General features: G+C 36.6%; 1 protein-coding gene across 1 annotated transcript in view; it reads right to left on the reverse strand.

Annotated features, from left to right (window-relative positions):
* The window catches only part of LOC136264316 (maestro heat-like repeat-containing protein family member 1), a 44,050-nt gene that overhangs the window by 904 nt on the left and 21,269 nt on the right, over positions 1-21,877 (reverse strand). The window contains exons 19-39 of the mRNA XM_066059031.1: positions 20,136-20,255; positions 19,830-19,952; positions 19,286-19,368; positions 18,355-18,421; positions 18,173-18,298; positions 18,036-18,118; positions 17,851-17,974; positions 17,034-17,138; positions 16,384-16,497; positions 15,902-16,037; positions 12,268-12,368; positions 9,564-9,716; positions 7,653-7,807; positions 7,377-7,533; positions 6,390-6,553; positions 4,954-5,091; positions 4,369-4,483; positions 3,216-3,362; positions 2,199-2,387; positions 594-749; positions 408-542 (exon numbers count right to left, since the gene is read on the reverse strand). Of these exons, the coding sequence (XP_065915103.1) occupies positions 408-542; positions 594-749; positions 2,199-2,387; positions 3,216-3,362; positions 4,369-4,483; positions 4,954-5,091; positions 6,390-6,553; positions 7,377-7,533; positions 7,653-7,807; positions 9,564-9,716; positions 12,268-12,368; positions 15,902-16,037; positions 16,384-16,497; positions 17,034-17,138; positions 17,851-17,974; positions 18,036-18,118; positions 18,173-18,298; positions 18,355-18,421; positions 19,286-19,368; positions 19,830-19,952; positions 20,136-20,255 (2,691 nt within the window). The remainder of the gene's footprint in view (positions 1-407; positions 543-593; positions 750-2,198; positions 2,388-3,215; positions 3,363-4,368; positions 4,484-4,953; positions 5,092-6,389; positions 6,554-7,376; positions 7,534-7,652; positions 7,808-9,563; positions 9,717-12,267; positions 12,369-15,901; positions 16,038-16,383; positions 16,498-17,033; positions 17,139-17,850; positions 17,975-18,035; positions 18,119-18,172; positions 18,299-18,354; positions 18,422-19,285; positions 19,369-19,829; positions 19,953-20,135; positions 20,256-21,877) is intronic.

Genomic DNA, 21,877 nt, shown 5'->3' on the forward strand with positions numbered 1-21,877 from the left:
TTGAATGCTTTGGCTGCAGTCCTGTCAAGCCATACACACAAGACGCAAGCAGACTATCTTAATATATAGAAAGTATAGACTACAAAATAGCTTAAGTTAGGCAGGTACCTCTCCTATTCACACAAATCCTATTTAAAGAGGTTTCCTTAACTTTTCAATAGCAAATAGAATACACTGACATCAGAAAGAGTTTGGTAAATGGAAGGGTGTCAAGGAGTTATACTCAACAAGGCAGCTCAATCAGTTACTAACTGGTAGGAGGAGGTTAATTGGTTGGCTCTACATGAGAAGATTGCTGATACAAGCATTGAGAATAATGATGCAAGAGCCAGCAGAAACCATACATTATGAAATTATTTCAAAATATTTTCACTTGAATATTTTAATGATAAACAGGCAGCTCTTACAACATGCTTGCAGAGATCATTGAGAAAGTCAGGATAGAGTAATGGAGCATCAGGGTCAAGATGTTTCTGAAACATTTCGTTGACTTTTACCGAACCCATCAGTGGGCCAAGTTTGATAAGAGCAGTCTTGCAGGCCTACAAAATGAAGAATAATCAAACATTACATATTTCGTAAAAACAACTTACTGATTTCACTTCTTCTTCGTCTTCATTTAGATGCAATAATACACTGACAAAGTTGGTCTGGATTTGTTCCAGGAAAGGTCCTTTGGAGTGTCCCTTGCCAAAACGTGATAGGCTACCAAACAGCCGAAAGGCAGCTGCTCTTACAGCTCCAGCTGGCTGAAATTGAAACAAACATTGAAATAATCATTGCAATAACAACCAATTAATAGATGCTAATTAATATTAAGTAACCACCTCAATTGGTGTTAGCTAAAAATAATTTTTTCTTAGTGAGTTAAAATGTTTTTGACATCAATAGGGCACCACCTGTATCCACTAGCTGGAACAGAGTTCAGGTCAAGTGGCTATATCATCACTTACAAGTTCAATAGAACTGTTACATTTCATGTACAGGAAAGTTCATGCGGTTTGTCTGCTTCTCCCAAGGAAGGAGAAGTGCAGTGTTGCATAAGAACTATTGAACAATATAAGTACTAGTGGATAAAACATAACTATATTAGCTGTGTGGAAAGTATTCCTATTCAGTGATTGTTGAAGTACATAGTTACTTCAGGGCATCAGTGTTTGCAATTTGTTGTCTAATAGTTGACATCTACTTTGGCAAGACTCAAATATTACACAACTAACATAATGGCACAGAGAAAACATCTCAATTGCCTAGCAGACTCCTGTAAGTGTTCGAGCGTTAATCGGATGCTGTAGGTTCAAGGCTACCCAGGTACAGTCATGGATTCATCAACTTTTCAAACATACATTATACTTAACATCTTTAAACAGGCTGCAAGACCACCAAGTTCTGCAGACCCACAGCACTTGTGTTGAAAAGCCTTAATACATGTAAATAGTTTCTTATTTAGACATTACCAAGTGGTCTACATTGTATCTATAACCATAGATAATATAGTACAAGTAGGGATTCACAAAAGTGACATCATTTCCGTAGGAACTAACAGTTTTGTCAAGAGTACATAATATTTATATAAATATGATGTACTCTTGGTTTCATGTATGGACAATCCTCGTCACAGGTTTGACTTGGTCTTGGTTACGGGTTCAGAATAAGCCTCGCCTCACAAAATATAACCTTCATACAAATCTTCAGTCATTGGGAACTTACTTAAAAAATTCTCGTACCTTGTCACAATCCTTAGTAATAACGTCACAAAAGTTATTGGTGCCATGACTGAGCAATCATAGCGAAGAAGTTTCGACACAAACTGGCTGCAAACTGCCGTGATTTGATAACACTCGCTTAATCTAATAGTAAATAGGAAACTGTCAAGGTAACTTCAAGAAGAAACAAAGTATAGTTAGTGAGATATGGCCCTACCCGTAACGAGGACTGTCCACAGTGACGTCACCATTGTGAATCCCTACTTGTACTATATTATCTAAGCTATAACAAGAAGTAGCTTTACAAGCATGTAACTATCTAGTACATGTACCTTCTGAATACATGACTATCCACTAAGTATTCAATGCCCTGTGTTATTGAAATGCATACAAGTTATCATAGCTAAGTTACAGGTATTTTTCTAATGATTGCACATAATATGAGAATGAATTATCTGAACTAAATGGCATTCCCTTAAATTTATTATTTACCTTTTCAAAACAAGGTCTAATTCGTAGAGCAATGTTGATCAAAATCGGTCGGACATGTTTTTCATCTATCTGCTCAAATATTTTTGCTAGCCCTGACATTGCTTCCATGGTTATCAAATCATCAGGGTCTTCCTTGTCGTCCATACCAGCCAACATTGCTGACAAAACCGTAGTTGAAAATTTTCCAACCTAATAACAATAGAATCCAATGTGATAAGTGTTTTAGCTGGTTCAGGTTGAATAACAGATAGTGTTAGAAAAGAGATAGCAGTCAAGCACAAACTAGTAAGGTAGCTATACAGCCTGTATTAGCATAATATTACAAGCAGTAGCTACATGACTGCTTTTACTAGTGTAGGTCATCTATTTTCAGTGGATATACTCAATAGTATCCTCTATAGAGACAAAAATAGCCAGGTATTGTCGTTCTTACGCTTATGTGCTCGTTGATGTGGTAAAGTGTTTCAGAGCAAGCAAAATTAAGGCATGAAACCATACAAGGAATGCAACAGATAGAAATGGTGAAAATGAAGAACCTTGCTAACTCAAATCATGTCACAGCTTCTGTTTATATGAAACATATATAGCTAATTGGAGCTACATCCCAAGTTTGTATACATCTAACTAGTTGGCTACAGCTTCATGCATAGTTAAACACGGCCTCCACCCAATAAACTGGAGCATAAGGAATTGTTAAGAGATCGCTGATAGTTTGTTGGTTATGTTTTCAGTAATGTTTACCAAAGTTTCTATTTCTGTGGTCAAGTAGGGCCACGAGGTTTCACTGAACTATTCATGTTTCATGTTATAATTAGTATTGAGAAAAAAAATCTAGTAAGAAATAAAATATGATTTAGAGCAAACATGGCGTGCAATATATTTTTATCATTCTTACAGCCAAGAAGCACTTAAATAGTTATTAATTATTATGATTTTCCAACATACACAGACAAATATATCCATGTTAACGTGCAATAACAGGATATGTATATGCTGTAAATAAATAATATTTCTTACCTGATTCCCTTCAATGTCAGCCATATTTCCCAGTCCTCTAATACTGTACATTCTTACCACATAGCTGTTATCCACTTGTCTACCAAGTAGACTATTCATCAACAACTCTGCCAACTCAAGCTGGTCTGACTTCAGAGTGCTTACCAGCTACACACAGACACACACACAAAAATAAAAAAACAACCTTCGTGATAATATAATGTTACATGCTGATCGTATTGCCTCAAATTGTGGCCTACATGTTCATTTCTTTCAAGCTACTTTTTACCTTGGCCACTACCTTAGACTAGCAACTATACAAGCCTGACCCTGGACAAGACCAACATTCCTGTGTTGCACTCTCGATTGAAGTCCAACACGAGGTTACAGGGCTGTACTGGCTCCGTAGTGACTGACATTCAGCAGTTTCAACACAGAAAACATTTGGCCAACTGTAATAGGCCATCCAACAGTGCATCACTGATTCTTGTCAAGCCAAGTCCTTACCAAGGCCATATGAGCTTGGAACACCACCCAGAAAAGACGGATCTTAAACCAGCCTCAAAGTTAGTCAAAACCGATAATATGATAGTATATAGCTACCCACTGGTTATGTTAATTTGATTTTGCCTGGAGTGTGATTTGTATCGGTTTTGTAAATATTTACATATTTAAGGAAGGCTATATAGGGCACTTTTGCACTTCACCATTCACTGTACAGAACTGTTAGAAATTGTGACCATACAGGTATGCATAATTGAGACTCAATGTTTATTTAAAACTTGGTATTTATTATGTTATGTTGTAATGATTCTTACCACCAGTGACTAAATGGAACTAACAGAAGTGGTAGAAATTTGATGCAATACAGAATGTGTATATTATTTAAAACATGATTGAAGAACACTTGATGAGTGTTCAAATACTTCCATGTTTCATTCTTAATTTTGTTACATAATTGTATGTAGCTATTAAGTGGAAGTCTATAGCTCACTAATAAACTTATAAAATGATACTGATTGGCCTATTCAACTGAACTAATTCTTTCAATTTATTGTATCAGAAACGTTCATATATGTACCAATATACATTTAAGGCATACACCTATAGGATTGATATCATACAAGTACACATGCACACGCAGGCACTAGCACATACACACACACTTACGTACCTCAGAGTAGAATGAAACAACTGCTACTCTGTGTCCGTCATAAACGCTGCTCAGTGAAGACTGCAAACCATCTACTATAGCTGGTACATGGTCTGGTTTATCCGTTGATATTCCCCTAACATTGAGACATACAAAACACAGGTACCAGAATAAGTTAAACCATTGAGTAACTGGTACAACCAATAACCATTTACAGTAATGATCTACTATTCAGCCATAAATGCCACATAGTGATCTGAGAGCTACATATAGGGCCACACATATTTACATTCCTAACAAACTATTTGGGTATACGTCTACATAACCAGCAATACAGGTAATTCCTTTCCAAAATTAGGTAATACTAAATAATAGGATATGATGTCAATAGACATAACTATATATAACTGGTAATTTGATGTGTTCAGCTTAACATAAGAATTTGTACATGGTTTTCATGCACTGATGGAGTTAGGCTTTTATTGGGTACAAGATGATACATCTTTATAACGTGGCACATTTGTATTTATTGTAGTGAATATAAATTACAAATCCCATGTGTAATTCAAATACGTATTTGAAAGGAATTCAATACAGATCTAGCACCTGGCGATGAATAACATTCCATGGGGGAGGGTGTTCTCTGCTCCCACCAAGTTATCAACATCATTTTCACTCATGGTTGATAGCAAGACTTCACATTCATTTGTTTTGAGAAGCTCCTTAAAAGCATCCACAGCACATCTACACCAATAACAAACACTTTAACAATACCACTACTTTACATACACACAACCTGTCAGGTATAAACATGACCATATGAAGGAATACTTTTAGTAGACAGATATTTTGTTGCTGGTATTAACACAAGTATTAGGGTACGAAAGTTTAATACATTTTCATCAATGTTGTCTGTTGTTAAGGCAACTGCATTACCACCAATATATTTAGTCACAAACAACACTGGTATTAGTAATACACTTGTTATTTAAAAGATATATACTATGTGTGTGTCCCCTATCAAGCTATTTGGCAAACATGATAAACCTGTTTATTCCTTGCATGTTTACTCATAACGTTAGTGAAGTTTATGGTCTAGGTATAAACCACACAAGTGCATGTTCTTGCAAGCACTATAGCTGCAGTGTGTAGTAAGAAATAGTTAGATGACTAGACATGTGATTAACTGCTCCAGTAATCATACATCACGCAACCAAGCAACCTATACCAGCCTAACATGATAATGTAGTTAATACGGTTTAAAATGCGAAGCAAACGTGTGGATGTCTATTCACACAATATATAATGTTACAGTGGAAGCAACCAGTACACAGAATGGATGCATTTTACCATACTAGTTGGCTATAGGTTAAAGTCCACCAGTGACAAAAGTGTGCGTCACAATACAAGTGCATACCAGGTGCCCACCAAAGAATCTCACCTGGCTTCAAAAAATACTCTTTTAACTTCTAATTATAACATCACAATAGCACAAATGTACGTAGACAAGTAGACAAGTCTAAAAACCTTTTGACATAAACATGATAGCCAAGAAGGATGCCTCTATACAGAATAGTGATCACCAAATAGTAATGGTAATCTACTTTTGTTACAGTTGGAACAATTAATAAAGCTGTCAACTGGAAGCATTTACTGAGAAACTACTAAAATAATTTCAGGTGATATCCAGACAACTCTGTATGCATATATGTAATTATATTCTCTCATTGTTTGTTAGGCTCTTCTCTATTTGTTTTAGATTCTTCAAAAATATATGGTTCCTCCTTAACCACTTGTCTAGACTGCAAGCTGCCTGAGAACCAAGTCACCAGCTGATCTCTTGGGATTTTAGTGGAATCCTCTGACTTCTACATAATAAATACTTTGTACAGAGAAATAGGGGTGGCATTAATTTAAAAAATGAAATCATCTTAAAAGGTAAGCATGGTAGTAAAGACTTTACATGTTTTTTTTTAATGCAGTATGATTTTCCAGAGCCCCAATGGTATTGAACATTATTCAAATTCTTATGTGTCACGTACTGAGCTGCAGATGGTTGCTTTTGTTTCCTTTTTGGGTCGGCCAGTTGCAATTCAGCAGATACACCGATTCTCAGTAACAGGTCTGCAAAGAATCTGGGAAACATTTCTCGTACAACTGACTCAACTTCCTCCACATTGACCAACACACAAAGAGCTGCCGTAACCTGTGAGAATACACACATTCATGTAACAATTATGCAATTGGTGTGGAAACCATGAAGTTACGTTTGTCGTAGCCGCCAATCAGAACAAACCCTATCTACTGCCTACATTCCCACCCAGCCTTTGAAAAGATAACAAGCAGATTAAGATGATTTGGTTAGTGTTTTTTCCCACTCAAAGACAGGGTGACAAAAATGCATTGCAGTTTTAAAAAACACCTTAGAAAAACAATAATGTAATTTGAGACCGACAGTGCAATTAATTTCCTTTTACTTAAGAATGCTTTGTTACCAAGAAGCTTGAGCATAACATGTGGCTGAAAACCAGCCAAATGCTACCCAAAACCTTACCACAACCCAGTACACAGCAAAACAAGCACTACTTTGAAAAAACATTCTTTGGTCAGAACACAAATTCAATAGTAGATGGGATAAGACAGAAGAAATAGAATGGACAATTTTTATGTAATCCCATTGTTTCTAAATTAATTGAATGACATCAACTAACATTTCACAGACAATATGGATGTAACTACAAGTGCGCACTTTCACATTGCAAGTAGTTACAAAATCATTTAATCCCCATCTCTCTACATTACAAAACTGTTTAGTTTCTAGCTCTTAGCACGGCTAAACTGAGAAACTATATATTTCTTTTCTACCAATACACCCTGTGGTTACAAACAAAACAATGAGTTCATTTAATGTCACCTACACAAGGCCCAGTGACACAATCATGTTACCATAGTGATTGTGACACCTATTAGTGCAATACAGGAGCCACATGTTCACAAATTTTTTTAGCAAGTTGACTTAATGAACTTACAGCTTTGGCTGTATGAGTTTCAATTCTTGTTAAAGTTCCACTGAAATCTCTCTCTTGATATGGTAACGTTAATGCTAACACTTCCAGTAATTGTTCAAATATGATCTTAGCAAGCTGTTTGTCTCCAATCATAACCTTCCACATGCTGATAAGGTTTCTAAAACACAACAGAATGAAGCATATAGACACCACACACACACACACACACACATGCACGCACACACACACACGCACGCACATAGTCACATACACTACACATACAGACAGACTACTAACTGATCATAAGGTATAGTTTTGGTGAGCATGTGTTGTAGAGTTGGCAGAGTCTGCTGGTGTGCTAATGTTCTCATACACCGAAGCGTCCCAGTCCGTGTTTGAGAGCAAACAATGTCAGCCAGCTTAATATGAAGCTGGTCTATCAAATCTGGCAACTAAAAAATCAGACATGTACCCATACAAACATGTACAAAACTTTATAACACAATTCCATGAAATATACTAATATACTTACAAGGTAAACCAAGTTACTAGAAACCGGATGACGATGCATACAAGTTCTAAAGTGTTCATTTTGTAGGCATAATCAGGCACAACAAGATCTTATTTGACCACTCAGCCAGTAAAGGAAGTATATTGAAGTGAATTGTTTTATCTGTTATTTTAGCTAACTTGATCAGACATCAAAGTACAATGGTTTTAGCTTCTAAAGCTGCAAACAAAACTATATTCACCACTGCTTTAATGCAAACCCAGAATGAACCACTGAAAGACTAAATTGCTATTCTAAAAATTATAGTCATGTCCACAGACAGGTCTAAAAATTATTCTAACTAACCAACAGGTCAAAACAGGTTAACCAAAAAATTATGCACGTGTGTGGGTGGATTAAGTCTTTGAGATAAACAACCAGTTATGCATAACTAAGTTAACTATAGGTCAAGCAAGCTTGATGAAAAACATCTGTCAAAGTGTAACCAACATAATTGCTTGGTTTGCGGTTCTTTTGTGCGCTTGCTGAAAACAAGCAATCTGACTATTACAAGTGCATAATTCCCATGAGAGATGTTTGCCAGATTGGATTTCACTTTGTTCATTTTCAGAGGAATCCTGCTATGAAATTTTTTAAATAGAAGTATTGCTGAAAATGTACTTAAAATTCCCAACATTTCCCTGATGTATAGAACAACACACTTTCTTGTAAAGCCATCTACTATTAAAGGCAGTATATATATGTTTTTAAAATTTACATACTTAGAAATGTATGCCTTGGTAGCTAAGTATGCAATGAAATAGTAACTATAACATGCATTTTTGTCAGCAAGAAAAAAAAGAAACTGCAATTGCATAATAACGGGTAGCGAAATTATATTAACAGGTTTCTGACTTAAACAGAGTCAGTCTGGTAGTGATATGGCATGTACAAGTGACAGGATATCTTGAACGGTTTCCAGCCAAATATGTTATTGATATGTTGCGTTGTTGTGATCTCAGATGGTGTCAGTGACACACTGCTTTGACGGTTTGACATTTCTCTTTGAGGTGCTTTTACAAGCAATATCCGTTACTTGAATTATGGACTTTATGGTATTGACTTCACCATTTGCTTGCCCACTTTTAATGCTTCCGTGACAACAGACACATTGACTCCATGACAACCGACATTAGCTATTAGTTTTGTTTTTACATGTAATCTACAGTTATTAGAGAGTGATTTGTTAGTGCAGACTTCACCATGTGTGCTTCGGTTACAACCACTGCACACGACTTATTCAAAATTTTCAACAATTAAATTTGTCTGTGGCAATTAGAACACAATGTTGTACAACTAACATCAGATAAAAAAAATTTTCACAAACAACAACTCTAGTAAGATTAGGAGACAAACATTCACAGGCTGAACTATAGTAGCTACACACTAACAACCCATGAAAAATATGGTAAAATAGAGTATCAACTTGCACAGTTAATTCCCCTCTCAAGAAATAGCCTAAATGGTCTAGAAAAATTTGGAACAATAAAATAAATTTACATGCTTGCACATATGTACATACAGGTAATTCTTATTAGTATTGTCCTTCCTTATTGCTGCTATTTACATACGCGTATGTAGTTAGTATAAGTAAAAGGAAATATATATAGTGCTACAAGGGTCCTTGTCACCAAGACGATGAGCATGCTGGTAATTACCTGTTCAGTTAGTGTTGATACTCGGGTCTTTACAATTCCATTAAGTACCACACAAGAGCCACTGGAGCTATGAGACTGATAGTCTGCCAGTCCTTCCAACAAGTGTGACACCATCGACCACAGATTATCATCAGATATTTTCTTGCATAGCACCTTAGAGAAGAGATTGAGAAAAGTTATAGCATACATACAAAATTAAGAGGCAGTTTTTTTTTTCACACAGGCTGCTTACTAACAATTTTGAGGATAAAAAATTTGTGGATAGCCATGCAAACACCCCAAAAAATGCAAAAATTATACACCGTAGAAAGAATTTACATGTGAACAATAAACATACTGTGTAGCAGGACGTTTTTGAAGGGGAGGGGAAATATTTCATGGATAGCTATTGTTCAAAATTTTTATGTATCATGGGCAATGAATTGCTCACATCATGACTATTGCCCTAGCATGCGGTAGCAAACCCTTTAACCATCTTGAATATCACTACATGCATGCACAATAGTTACGTATTTTATTAAACCAGGTGCGCATCCACAGCCGGTTGTGGGCGCGCACCTGGTTTACTGAAATTGCTTTCGTAAAAGTGTGTGTGTGTGTGTGGTGTGTGTGTGTGTGTGGTGTGTGTGTGTGTGTGTGTGGTGTGTGTGTGTGTGTGGTGTGTGTGTGTGTGTCTACCTATGTTACACCCATGTGAGCAAAATTGCTAAACGGTAAAAAGCAGCCAGGATGTAAAAATTGAAAAAACTAAAGTAAATTTGTATTAAACTTCCACATGCATAAACTTTGCTCTGCAGTGGTTTCTTCTCGGTGGTCTGAAATACGGGTATGGCGACTCTTTGTGAACGGTCTTCCTCTTTGGTTTTATAGATGTTAAACAACTTCAAAACAATGTTGAAGGCCTCTTAGGCTACCAGAGATAACGTATCCTTCAACTTGAAGGGGGGGGGGGCGTTACCCGTACTTACACAAACCAAAATTAAGGGCAGCCTCAAGGCTTTCTCTGCATGAGAAAACACGACAGACACACTATAACAAAACAAATGAGAATATACTTCTAGCAAATGAGAAGATACTTCTGTGTGTAATTTGCTATTTAAAGTGGTTACACTTCGTTAGCAGCACATGGCAATGTAATTACAGAATTACAAAAAAAAATTCATGAATTATGAGATATGCTTAATTATAGTGTTTACAAATCCAGTTATCTAGCTGAATTAATAATAGCAATAGCATGAATAAAATATACATGGTTGATTAACTGCCTATATTTAGTTAGAATGGGAAAGTATTAACTGTATGGCCGCCTGGTTTTTAGAAGTAGCATAACACCTTCGTACAGTTTTCATAAGGCTTCAACAGTGCTGTGCAAGCTACCACATTAGTAGTGACGCTTAGCTATAATCATTACTGTGGTTGACCACCAGTTCCTACCAATTTCAAATGAATTTAATTATGTTATGTAAACACACATCCTTAACAGCATTTAATGGGATTACCACGTGCTCTTATTACAAGCCTCGATACAATAATGCAGAGCTTATGATAACGTCCTGATAACGTCCAGACACCGGACAAAATCCGGTCAAATTGCATAGATGTCTGACCATAATGCAATTTGTCTGGACACAGTGTCCCATCAAAGCATAAAGAAGGAGCCTAAGGGCTGAGGTGGCATGCTATCAATAATAACAGTCACTTGGTTGCCAGGAGATAGTATACATTCTTACAACCCAAGGGAGTGACCATAAATGTACCATTGCCAACCCACTGGTGTACTTTAACCACATAACAGCTGCAGTAAGGCATGTGATGTCTTACCACTATAATGTTCATTTGCTATGCTACAGTAAACATGTTGGGCATTCATCTCATGTCCAGTCAATTTAGCCAATTGTCCGGCCGATTTTGGTTTGTCAGGACATTGTGGCAGGACAACAGAGAATTCTTATCATAAGCTCTGATAATGTAGTTGCCAGTTTTGTTGGATAGCAAGCAGTAGTAAATAAGCTACAATTGTGCAGAAGCTGATTATTAATACTCGCCTCCGCCAGGTAGTAGTAGGGATGTAGCAGTAGTATACTGACATATCAATATAAAATTTACTATCGTGATATATACCAATATTAAAATATTCATATAGTGATAGCTGTACATGGAAGATTTCATGCATGACTGTAATGTGAAATGGCTGGCACAAAGTTTGTCAACAGTAGTATGAGTATCTCTTCTACACTGAATGTATAAAGTGCATACCCACCCATGCAGCTAAGTGTACATGTCTTTCAGATGTGTTACTGTAAATGTGTGATCACCTTATATCACTTAGAACATGGCATGCATGGTATGCTTTGATCTTTGATATTTAATGAGGTCTCTAATATCACTATGAAACCTCCTTGAGTTGGTTACAAACCTGTGGAGTAATTTATTCAGACTTCAAGCATATTCAATACGTAGTAGACCGAGCTGCAAATTTTGAGCAGGAAATTTTTTGCAGATATAGCTGTCAATCCACAAAAATTCTCCCAAGGAAAAACTCGCCATACAGTATGGTATACAACCACTTTTATAAATGTCATTTACTGGCCACTATTCTGATGATTTGGCTAAATAAATTTAATGGGGCTAATGGCCTACGTTACTTTCAAAGAGATAAGCAAGTTTTCTTCACTGTAATATGTGATATAGTGTCTATACTAACCTTAGACAAATCATTGACAAGGGCAAACAGAGCATTGGGGTCATCATCTTCAGCTCTCTCCTTCAACAAATCAATAGCATCTACTAGTTTATCACTAGTACCTACAGTTGTTAATAATACGTATAACTACACTACAAACACACTGACACGACACGGATACTTTCTCAACACAACAGATATAGGTTAGGCAAACCCTTGTACTAACTTATCAGTGGTCTAGTGGAGATCTGCTCTTAACTGAAACGATTATTTGGTATTCAACTATTCGATCGGCATGACATTATTTGATTCACTAACATAATATTCGAAAGCTGCGATCAGATGAATAAAGCAAAACCTAGAAGCTTGTGATTGTAAACAAAGTGGCACATTTACAGTGTATACTGAAAATTTAATTAGAAGAGATAGAAATAGCTCTCAGGCTATACCTTAATGCCTTTCAGTGCTTATTCAATAATCGAATAATTCATCATTTGGTTCACAACTATTTGAAATAGCAAAAACTTCAACACTACTCTTAACATGGAAGGCAGCTATTAATTGCCTACTAACTAGTCAATTAATCAGTAAAGAAAACATAAGCATTTAAGAAACATTTCTATTCAATTACATAATTTAATAACTAATGTTGAACAAACAATAGATTCTATTTAAGTACAACATGTAGAGTGAGAGAAATTTCCACATTGGAAATACAGTGTACCGCAAAGGTTTCACTTCTCTCAATCAAAGTACTTGCCCCATGCTTGCTCAGTATACCAATAAGCCAACCTAAATGTATTTGCTTGAGGCAAACAAATATCAAACTATTTATCGGCTTGTTAATGGACGACAATTAGTTTTTATTTACATACCAGATACACACCACTAATACAGTATAAAAAAACTTTCTTCACTTGTTAGTACAAAAATTTTAAAACTAGTCACAAAAATTGGAGGTGGATTTAGAGCTATTTTGTAAGCATTTATCATAAGTTATTACTCCTATAATACTGCTCAAATGTAACGTTGTCTTGTGAGGATGTGAGTGATTAAAAAGTTGCTATTTAAGGGCGTGACACCTATTTCAATTGCAAGTATTCATCCCGTTTCATTTGGGATGAATGCTCGTAAGTGAAACAGGTGCCACACCCTTTCATTAGCAAGCTTTTTAATTGCTTGCACTCTCGTGAGACAACGTCGCGTTAGTGATACCATATGTTGTAACAATACTAGAACTTGCCTTGGCAACCGACAACCTGGCTAGAAAAGCCGCCTTTCTGACAAGGCCAACTATAAACTCCCCACATGTGAGTTCATATACTAATTCACCAGTTTAATGCACCCAACCATTTAAGGCCAGAAATTTTGGCCCGAAGGTAACTAGCTTAGACAGGTACGACTGTACATGTATTACATCATCATCACAGACAGCTCTGAACATGATTGTGGTGTTGATAATTCACTTAATAACAACAACGAACAATTAAACGTTACATATAATTGCATCAACCAATGGAACACTTCCACACAGTATTTGATATAAGATAAATGAAATGTTTTCATACAAAAAATTAGTCTAAATTACTTTATTTTGCCTACTGTTGAAATTAATGATTTCTTAGGCGCAGTAGAGGAATGCAGCCAGCTAGTAGGCTAGCACAGTGCAAATCGGTTATGCCCATACAAGCAAACAGGTTCTAGCTATAACAATAGCATATCAGTCAGCTGGCTAAGGCTATGTTAGTGCCTTAGTATCAACACAGACATTTTTCAACAATGATACAAAAAGTCTAAAAAATCTATTCTCTTATCTGAAACAGAAGCATGGCAACATTAATAAAATCATCAATAAAAAAACATAACTTCAGCCATAAACCGAGTACAGCTCACTATAAATGCTTGCTTTCTAGTATTATGTAGCAATGAACAACGTATTACAATAAACATCATAACAATTCTGAATACAAACGTATACTTTACACAACATTAACCATATCTCTTATAACTGTAACTTTCAAGTGTGCAAATATTGGCTAAGTCATAACTTTAAAGTCTAAACTGTTTTTGACTGTTATAGCAATGATATCCAATGCTGGCTTTTCAAACGTGAGCATGCACATATGCGTACGTACATACATACATGTACGTATGCACATCTGAGACTTGTATAATTATAAGTACACCACAATAGTCCCTTTCCCTTTTTTTGTAACTATGAAGGATGTCTACAATGCTTATTACTGGGAATCAAAAGTGTGACATAACATCATGTTACACACAACAGTGCATACCATCTGTTTCCATGTACCTAAAGGATGTGACCATACAGGATAAGTACTGTGTTATAAAACCAACTTACAAACTGATTCTGCACGCACTTGTACCACATACGTATTTTTAGTTTTTAGATATTTCAAAGAGGCCATTCTCTTCGATAAATACCAAAGACCTCAAAAATAAAATTCCCCAAAACAAAATAACTTATCTTCTTCACATGATCAAAAATTTTGGTGTAGACACATATTCGCTGACAAGTTCATAAAATTAGTGGTTGTAAACACTTGGCTAGTAAACACTTGGTCTAGGATGGCCATTGTTGGGTTGATGACATTGTAGTGGAAATGCAATTGAACTGATGGATTTGCTTTGCTTGACATTCCCCCATTTTATCTCTAGCGCACAGAGGGTGGAGATTATTTCATCAGTAAGTCGTTTACTTTACAAAAAAAAAGAGCATGCATTTATCTCTGATTTCTAACAAAAGCTCTGAAATCCAACTGGACTCAAATGTGCACTCTTCAAAACTTTCGAAATTCAGATTTTACCATCTTTGTGAAATTTCTGCTTCGAAAATAGTCAATCGCACCATATGGTGGTTATGCAGTGAGCAGATTAATTTAAAGAGGTCAGTCAAATACTGTGGGACAATAGCTATTATTATGACCATAGAACTCAACTAAGCGATAATTATCATAAAAACTGCTATACCATAAATAAACAACCACATATCAACTAAAGCCTCTCATCTGATATTCATAGACCATGTACCTCATAGCTATTAATTATATGTAGTTATAAATGCACCATAGAAAAAAAAACTATTTTGACTGCATCAATACCCGAGGTACAACAGTGGCTTCTATTGTAGACATCTATGGATATGTACGTATGTGTGTTGTTAGAATTGCAATGATATGGTATTTGGGTGTATTGATACAATTTATCGTCTCCACTGTATCATGATACAGTGATATATCACATGATATATACGAAGAGGAATATAAACATAGGTGGTTGTTACTTTTTTCAGAAATAACAAAATTCCCATTCTTTTAATTAATCAATAAGTGTAAAAATCAGCATCTGCAACATATATAAAAATTTGATTCATGAGAACTGAGAAGATCGGCCATTAAAATGTAAAACATTTTTTATGTCCATACACCTTGATACATCAGCACAATACACAATATATCAATATGACCTAATACGTATCATGGCCTCAACACATAATCAATATGTCAAATATCGATATACTGTTGCATCTTTAATGTGTGTACATATATATACTGTACATTAACAAAACTATTGGTGCTATTACATGCTGAGCACAAAAAGTGCTTTGACTTAGCATCTTATGGTTCAAACTTACCAATTGCACATGTTGCAATCTTCAGTACTATTTGCACACACTCTAAAGAAGTCTTGCGGATTTGTACTGAGGGATCACTACACCGTGGTACTAGCCTTCCAATTAGTCTACCTTGTAAGGGTAACTCATGGGTACCCTAATGATGGCAGAAGGTATGTAAAACATTAACACATTGTGTGTGTGTGCGTGTGCGCATGTCTTGTGTGTGTGTGCATGTCGTGCGTGCGTATGTGTGTGTGTGTGCCTGCCTGCGCGTGCATATGTGTGTGTGTGTGTGTGTGTGCGTGCGTGTGTGTGTGTGTGTGTGTGTGTGTGTGTGTGTGTGTGTGTGTGTGTGTGTGTGTGTGTGTGTGTGTGTGTGTGTGTGTGTGTGTGTGTGTGTGTGTGTGTGTGTGTGTGTGGATGCTTGTGCATGTGTGTGTGCATGCACATGCATGTACGTGCACTTGCTGTGAGCTGTGAACATATAGGTACATACATACCTCAAAAGGATTCTGTTCCAGTTCATTATAATAAGTTACAAGTAGCCTGTAAAGACACTCCGTTGCTCGTCTTCTTTCAATCTCTTCACTGGATTGCATCCAATGTTCTAAATGCTGTAAACAATAAATAAAACAAAATAGTGCTGAACAATAATATCGACAGATCAACACTCACATTCAAAAAGTCATAATTACAATACAATAAATTACAACTCAATGTCGTGATATTGCTGTAGGCATAACTTCTACACTAAAAACGTTGTTAATAATAACTGTTTAGGCTGCAAAAGTTTATTTATCTGCTGCCCACACAATTAATCAATCACTTTGTAAAAAGTCTGAGATCCTACTAAAAATGCTGTTTAAGAAGCTGGCTGAGCTGTTTTATTTTTGGTTTGTTTTCAGTGAAAAAGTTTGCTTGCAAGATTGTGACAGACATTGTAAAATTATTGGCTGCCTGCACAATTAAGCATATACCAATCTAGAAAACCTAAAAATTACGCACAACTAATCAGTTGTCTTTGATATGTACGTACAGATGTACAGACAGCTGCAGGTTGGCATAAACAGATCCACCACACATACATACAGTAGTACAATACATGTGCAAATTATTAACAAACACACACACAGACACATACTGTGTGTACCTTGTATATGCTTTCCAGATTATCTGATGTGATTTCCTTGAGCAGTAGTTCGACTAAAAGTTGGTGCAAAGCATTGAATGCATCCTTGGTGTAATTTTCACAATCCTATGTGTATATGTAGTAGGAAAAATAAACAACACTGATACAGGAACACTAACATGTACTAAATATTAAAATACAGACTATGCACACACTACTCATCCACTATATACTCATGTACGTAGGCACGCACACAACTATAAGTCTATATGGCAGCCATGTGAAACACAGCTATTGCCATCCAGCAAACCAGTACTGGGATGCCTGTGCACCATTCAGGCATTTGAGCCTTGTGCAGACAAATCTTTCTGGGGTAGTGCTATATGAACCCACAGGAGGCTGTCCAGGTCTCACAGAGAGAGGTTGCAGAACCTGAAGTTCCACAACGACCCCGACATTGATAAACAAGACAAGGACAGTTGCCCCCCAGTAAATACCAGGTACCCATTGATGTCACAGCTGGGTGGGCTGCTTCCTCAGTTGACGCCAGGCCACCAGGTGCCCTTTAAAACAATTGGGTATACTGGAGCAATGTGAGTAGAGTTTCTTGCTCAAGAAAATAACAACAACACTAAATTGGCATAACCAGGCATCGATCCTGGAACCTTTTTATTATGCTCTAGCCACTTGGCTATGCTGCCTCACAACACTACACACATACGCACAAGCGTGTACACACTGTACACAAATGAATACATATGCATGCACAAACACACAGTCATGTGTACGTGCACACATACACACACGCACGCACGCGCGCACACACACACACACACACCTTAATAGCTCCTTCTGAGACCTTTTTGTTAGTACTGGACAAGAAAGGAACTGCTAAGAGATGATCAGTTGCTACCTTGGCAATCTCAAACTGTTCGGCCTCCGGTATACCAGGCTGCAATTTACTAGTCACACCAGTCAAGGAATAATACATAGCAACAGACAACAGATACACAAAATGGATACACTAATGTAGCACAGGCGTGCATCGACAATGCCCTGGTCTCTGTTAAGACTGGTTGATATGAATTTTCTAATCTAATATAATTCTAATGGACAAAAAGCATGGTTAGAAATATCGTTGGCATTGAAGAGATCCCTACCAAGAGATGCTCTATTAAATCACTACGCTTTGCAAATATGAAGTTAGTAGTTTTAAGATGATCTGGATGAAGTGCCTTCCCAATGAGGTCTATTGTTCTGATTAAGTTCTGTTTGACTGCTGTGTCCTGGTGGGAGAGATCAAGATGATAATGAGCCATCAATTGATTAGTAATGTTCATACCTTGACTTTAGCAAAATGAGGATTGATGCTTCGCAAGATGTTGACTTCAACTCGAGAGGTGATCAAACTAGAGTAAGAAAAACATTGAACAGGTTACAAGCAATGGTAGCGACATAGAAAATGATGACACTGGTAAGCTACACAAACAAGGAATATAAAAAGACAATTGACTATCACTAGACAAAATACTATGGTAAGCTTTCTCAGTGATTTAAACTGTTGTTTTCTGCCATGTGGCAAATGATTAAGATGACTTCTTTTTTGTAAAGCACAGTGAGCTAAAAATGTCATGGGACACCTTCTGGGACCTCACTACCAGGTGCCAGGTTGTCTTATCAATGAGATCATGAAGTGTATCTTAGTTATGTTTGGGACCTACTTGACATGGCCGCTATAAGAGGTTGTTTTGTCAATGAGGTCATGAAGCGTACCTTAGTTATGTTTGGGACTAAGGACCATGCCAAGTAGGTCCCAAACATAGCTAAGGTGTACTTCATGACCTCATTAATAAGACCATCTCATTATAGTGACCAAGTCAAGTAGGTCTAAAGAGGTGGTCTTATTAATGAGGTCCTGAAGTAAACGTTATTTATGTTTGGGACATGGTCAATATCATGCTACTATGTAAACTTCCATCACACAATTAACTGAATTAAGAGGCATTTGTGTTTCATACTTGTACACTCCAACGGTTGCCAAGCTACACTTGCATAGTTTATCTATATGTTTTCTTTTGTAAGATTTGTAGTGCACACAAACACAGACCTAAATTTTAATACTATCATAACATAAAGGTATTGTATGCTATATTGTACACATTACAATAACAAGCAGCATGACTACAATAGTCTGTGTTATGAGTTTAACACAACCTCCAGCAGGAAGCATTATCATGGGTTATGTGTTACCATCACACAATAAGAACACTCACTGTACAGGGGAATGAAATGTGACATATCCGTAACACAACATCACCGTCGCTTTGATCTTCTCAACATCAGCTTCTGATTTGTCCTACAAGAAGTGGTATATTGTGAAAACATAACACAAGCCACTTTGTTTTTCCCACCCATCATTGACTGTCATTGTTAAATAATCAATGTGTTGACTGTTCAAGGAGGAGGCCATGAGATAACATTTACTAAACTACAAGCCAGTTGATGTGGAATACTTCAATAGCACTACATAGTTACTGTGCAACAAATAAAAGTGCACTAAACACTTCCTACTTGTAAGCAAAGGACTCCATTTTTTGTAAGGGTACTAACAGGTAATACAAATCATGCATCATGCAGTTTCTACACATATACAAAAGCTCTAATAGCTTTAGGACCCTCTTCGCCATGGCCAACTGAGTTTTCCCTGTGACCTCCTTAATTTCAAAATTACACACATTAGTACACACACACATGCATGTACGCACAAGCACACACAGACACACACACAGAGCTGCAAATTAACATGGTTGCACTCACTTTGACTAGACCGAATAGGGATTTCCCCTTGCGCACCATGTCCTCTTTGATAACATGTTCTAGCTGTTCCACGACCATGTCTAAATGTGAGGCTGCACAGAACCCAGTACCAATGGCACAGCCCTGAGAGAAGAAGCTTAACATTAAAAATACAAAATAGCATAGATAGGAAATGGGTAATGATGGCAGAAAAACTGACAAAAATGAACACTGTTTCTAAAATCTTCCTAAAAGACCATTTAAGTTTTTAGAATTTTTCTTAAAATTACAGTGTACAGTGTAGATGCTACAGAAGACATTTCTTACCTCTCTTTCAATCTGAGAGTAGTGTTTCACTGAGCTGAACATCAACTTCAGGTGATCCTGTACAAACTTCTTGTGAGAGGACTTCCGCATTACTACCCCAAGGCACTTGTAGCCAAATCCCTGCACAAAATAAATAATGATAAAAGCAATTTCAATGCCAGCACAAATCTCAACAAGGGTTCATTGCCCATGATAATACAGAAATGCTGTAGCCTACTGTACACATATGTAAGGCTCTGAGCCTTAACTGATTGATTGGCTGGACGGTTAACCAGTTATATACAAAACTAGAGTTAACCACTTTCAACCCTTAAACCCACATAATCCAGAAAACTGGATTTGATAAAAATGAATTGAAAATGCACAATACTTTTGCCAATTTACATAGGCGGTTACAAACAAGTATATCTCACGAAACGTTCATCTGATCATTTCGAAAAACAGACGTTATTACTTGGCAAAGAGTAAGCTATCTGCCTGTATATAAACTTTCAGCATACAAACAAGGAACTCATCCACTACGATGCGCTGAATCATTTAGCATCCTTCCACGTTTGTATCGTCACTGTGTTCGTCCGAGAATGACGATATCACGTGATATCTATATATCAACTGAATCGCCATCACGTGAGGAGTAATATGACACCAAGCAAAAGGTGATACAACAAAGTATGGCCGAGTTATGGCCTTTTGTACATCGTTGTGTGAAGAAGGAAGACGGAGGAATAGTTCTTTAACCCTTTCAAAGTGAAGCGAGTATCTCTGGGTTGGATAGACCCAATGAAGTATGGGACCATTCAAACCAAACTTTAATGGTGAGTAAGATGGTGTGTGTTGTTTTTAGATAGCTTTAACAGTTTTTGTGTTATAGACTTTAGTTTTACAAGGCATGCATGCAATCCAGTTTACCGGATTATGTGTTTTCAGTGCTTGCGTTTTATAAAACAGCTGCGGGTTTAAGGGTTAAATATAATTGTTAGGATATATTACTCAGTTCTACATACTTATCCAAATAGAAGGTTGGAACAAAGAATTCGCAATTTTTGATGCTAATAAAAAGGTGGTAGCGTAAAAGCGTTCACTTCCACGAAGGCTAGTGCACATACAGGTAGGCACATACCGTACAAAACCTACATGACAGCAAAACCTCTTTACACTATATAGAAAAAAAATAGGATAATAACTTAGTACCGAGAAATTTGGCTCCATACAGCACATTTTTACCTGTGAAACAGGATAACAAAAGAGAAGTTCATGTAAGTCTATATGTACATATAGCCACTATTGAGAGACACTATTTGTTACACATTATAGCTACACAAAGAAATACAAACTGTATGTGTTTTTTTTGTGAGGTCTAAATGCCTTATTAACTTTGTGGGTTGATTGACAATGGATGTTGCATATTTAGATTTAGTTAAAACATTTATTTAAAAATTGTCAGATAAATATTTTAATTTTTATGGATGTATGTATTTTTGGAATTCATTGTGCTAATACAATAGTACTACCTGGTCACTTAAAAAGGCCACTTGTCTAAATCAACTTACAAGTATATTGATGTACAAAGTGAACTGTACATGTATGTGCCTCATCAATAAGAAATTGTTTGACTACATTAACAAATTATCATAAAAAAAATCACAGTGGTGAATCCAAGAGGTAGGGAACACAGAAGGCCCCTTTCTCCTCTATTGTCATCGTCCTTGAACCAAAGAAACAGAAACAAAATTCACATTAAG

Source organism: Dysidea avara, chromosome 8, assembly GCF_963678975.1.
Source record: "Dysidea avara chromosome 8, odDysAvar1.4, whole genome shotgun sequence".
Classification (NCBI taxonomy): domain Eukaryota; kingdom Metazoa; phylum Porifera; class Demospongiae; order Dictyoceratida; family Dysideidae; genus Dysidea; species Dysidea avara.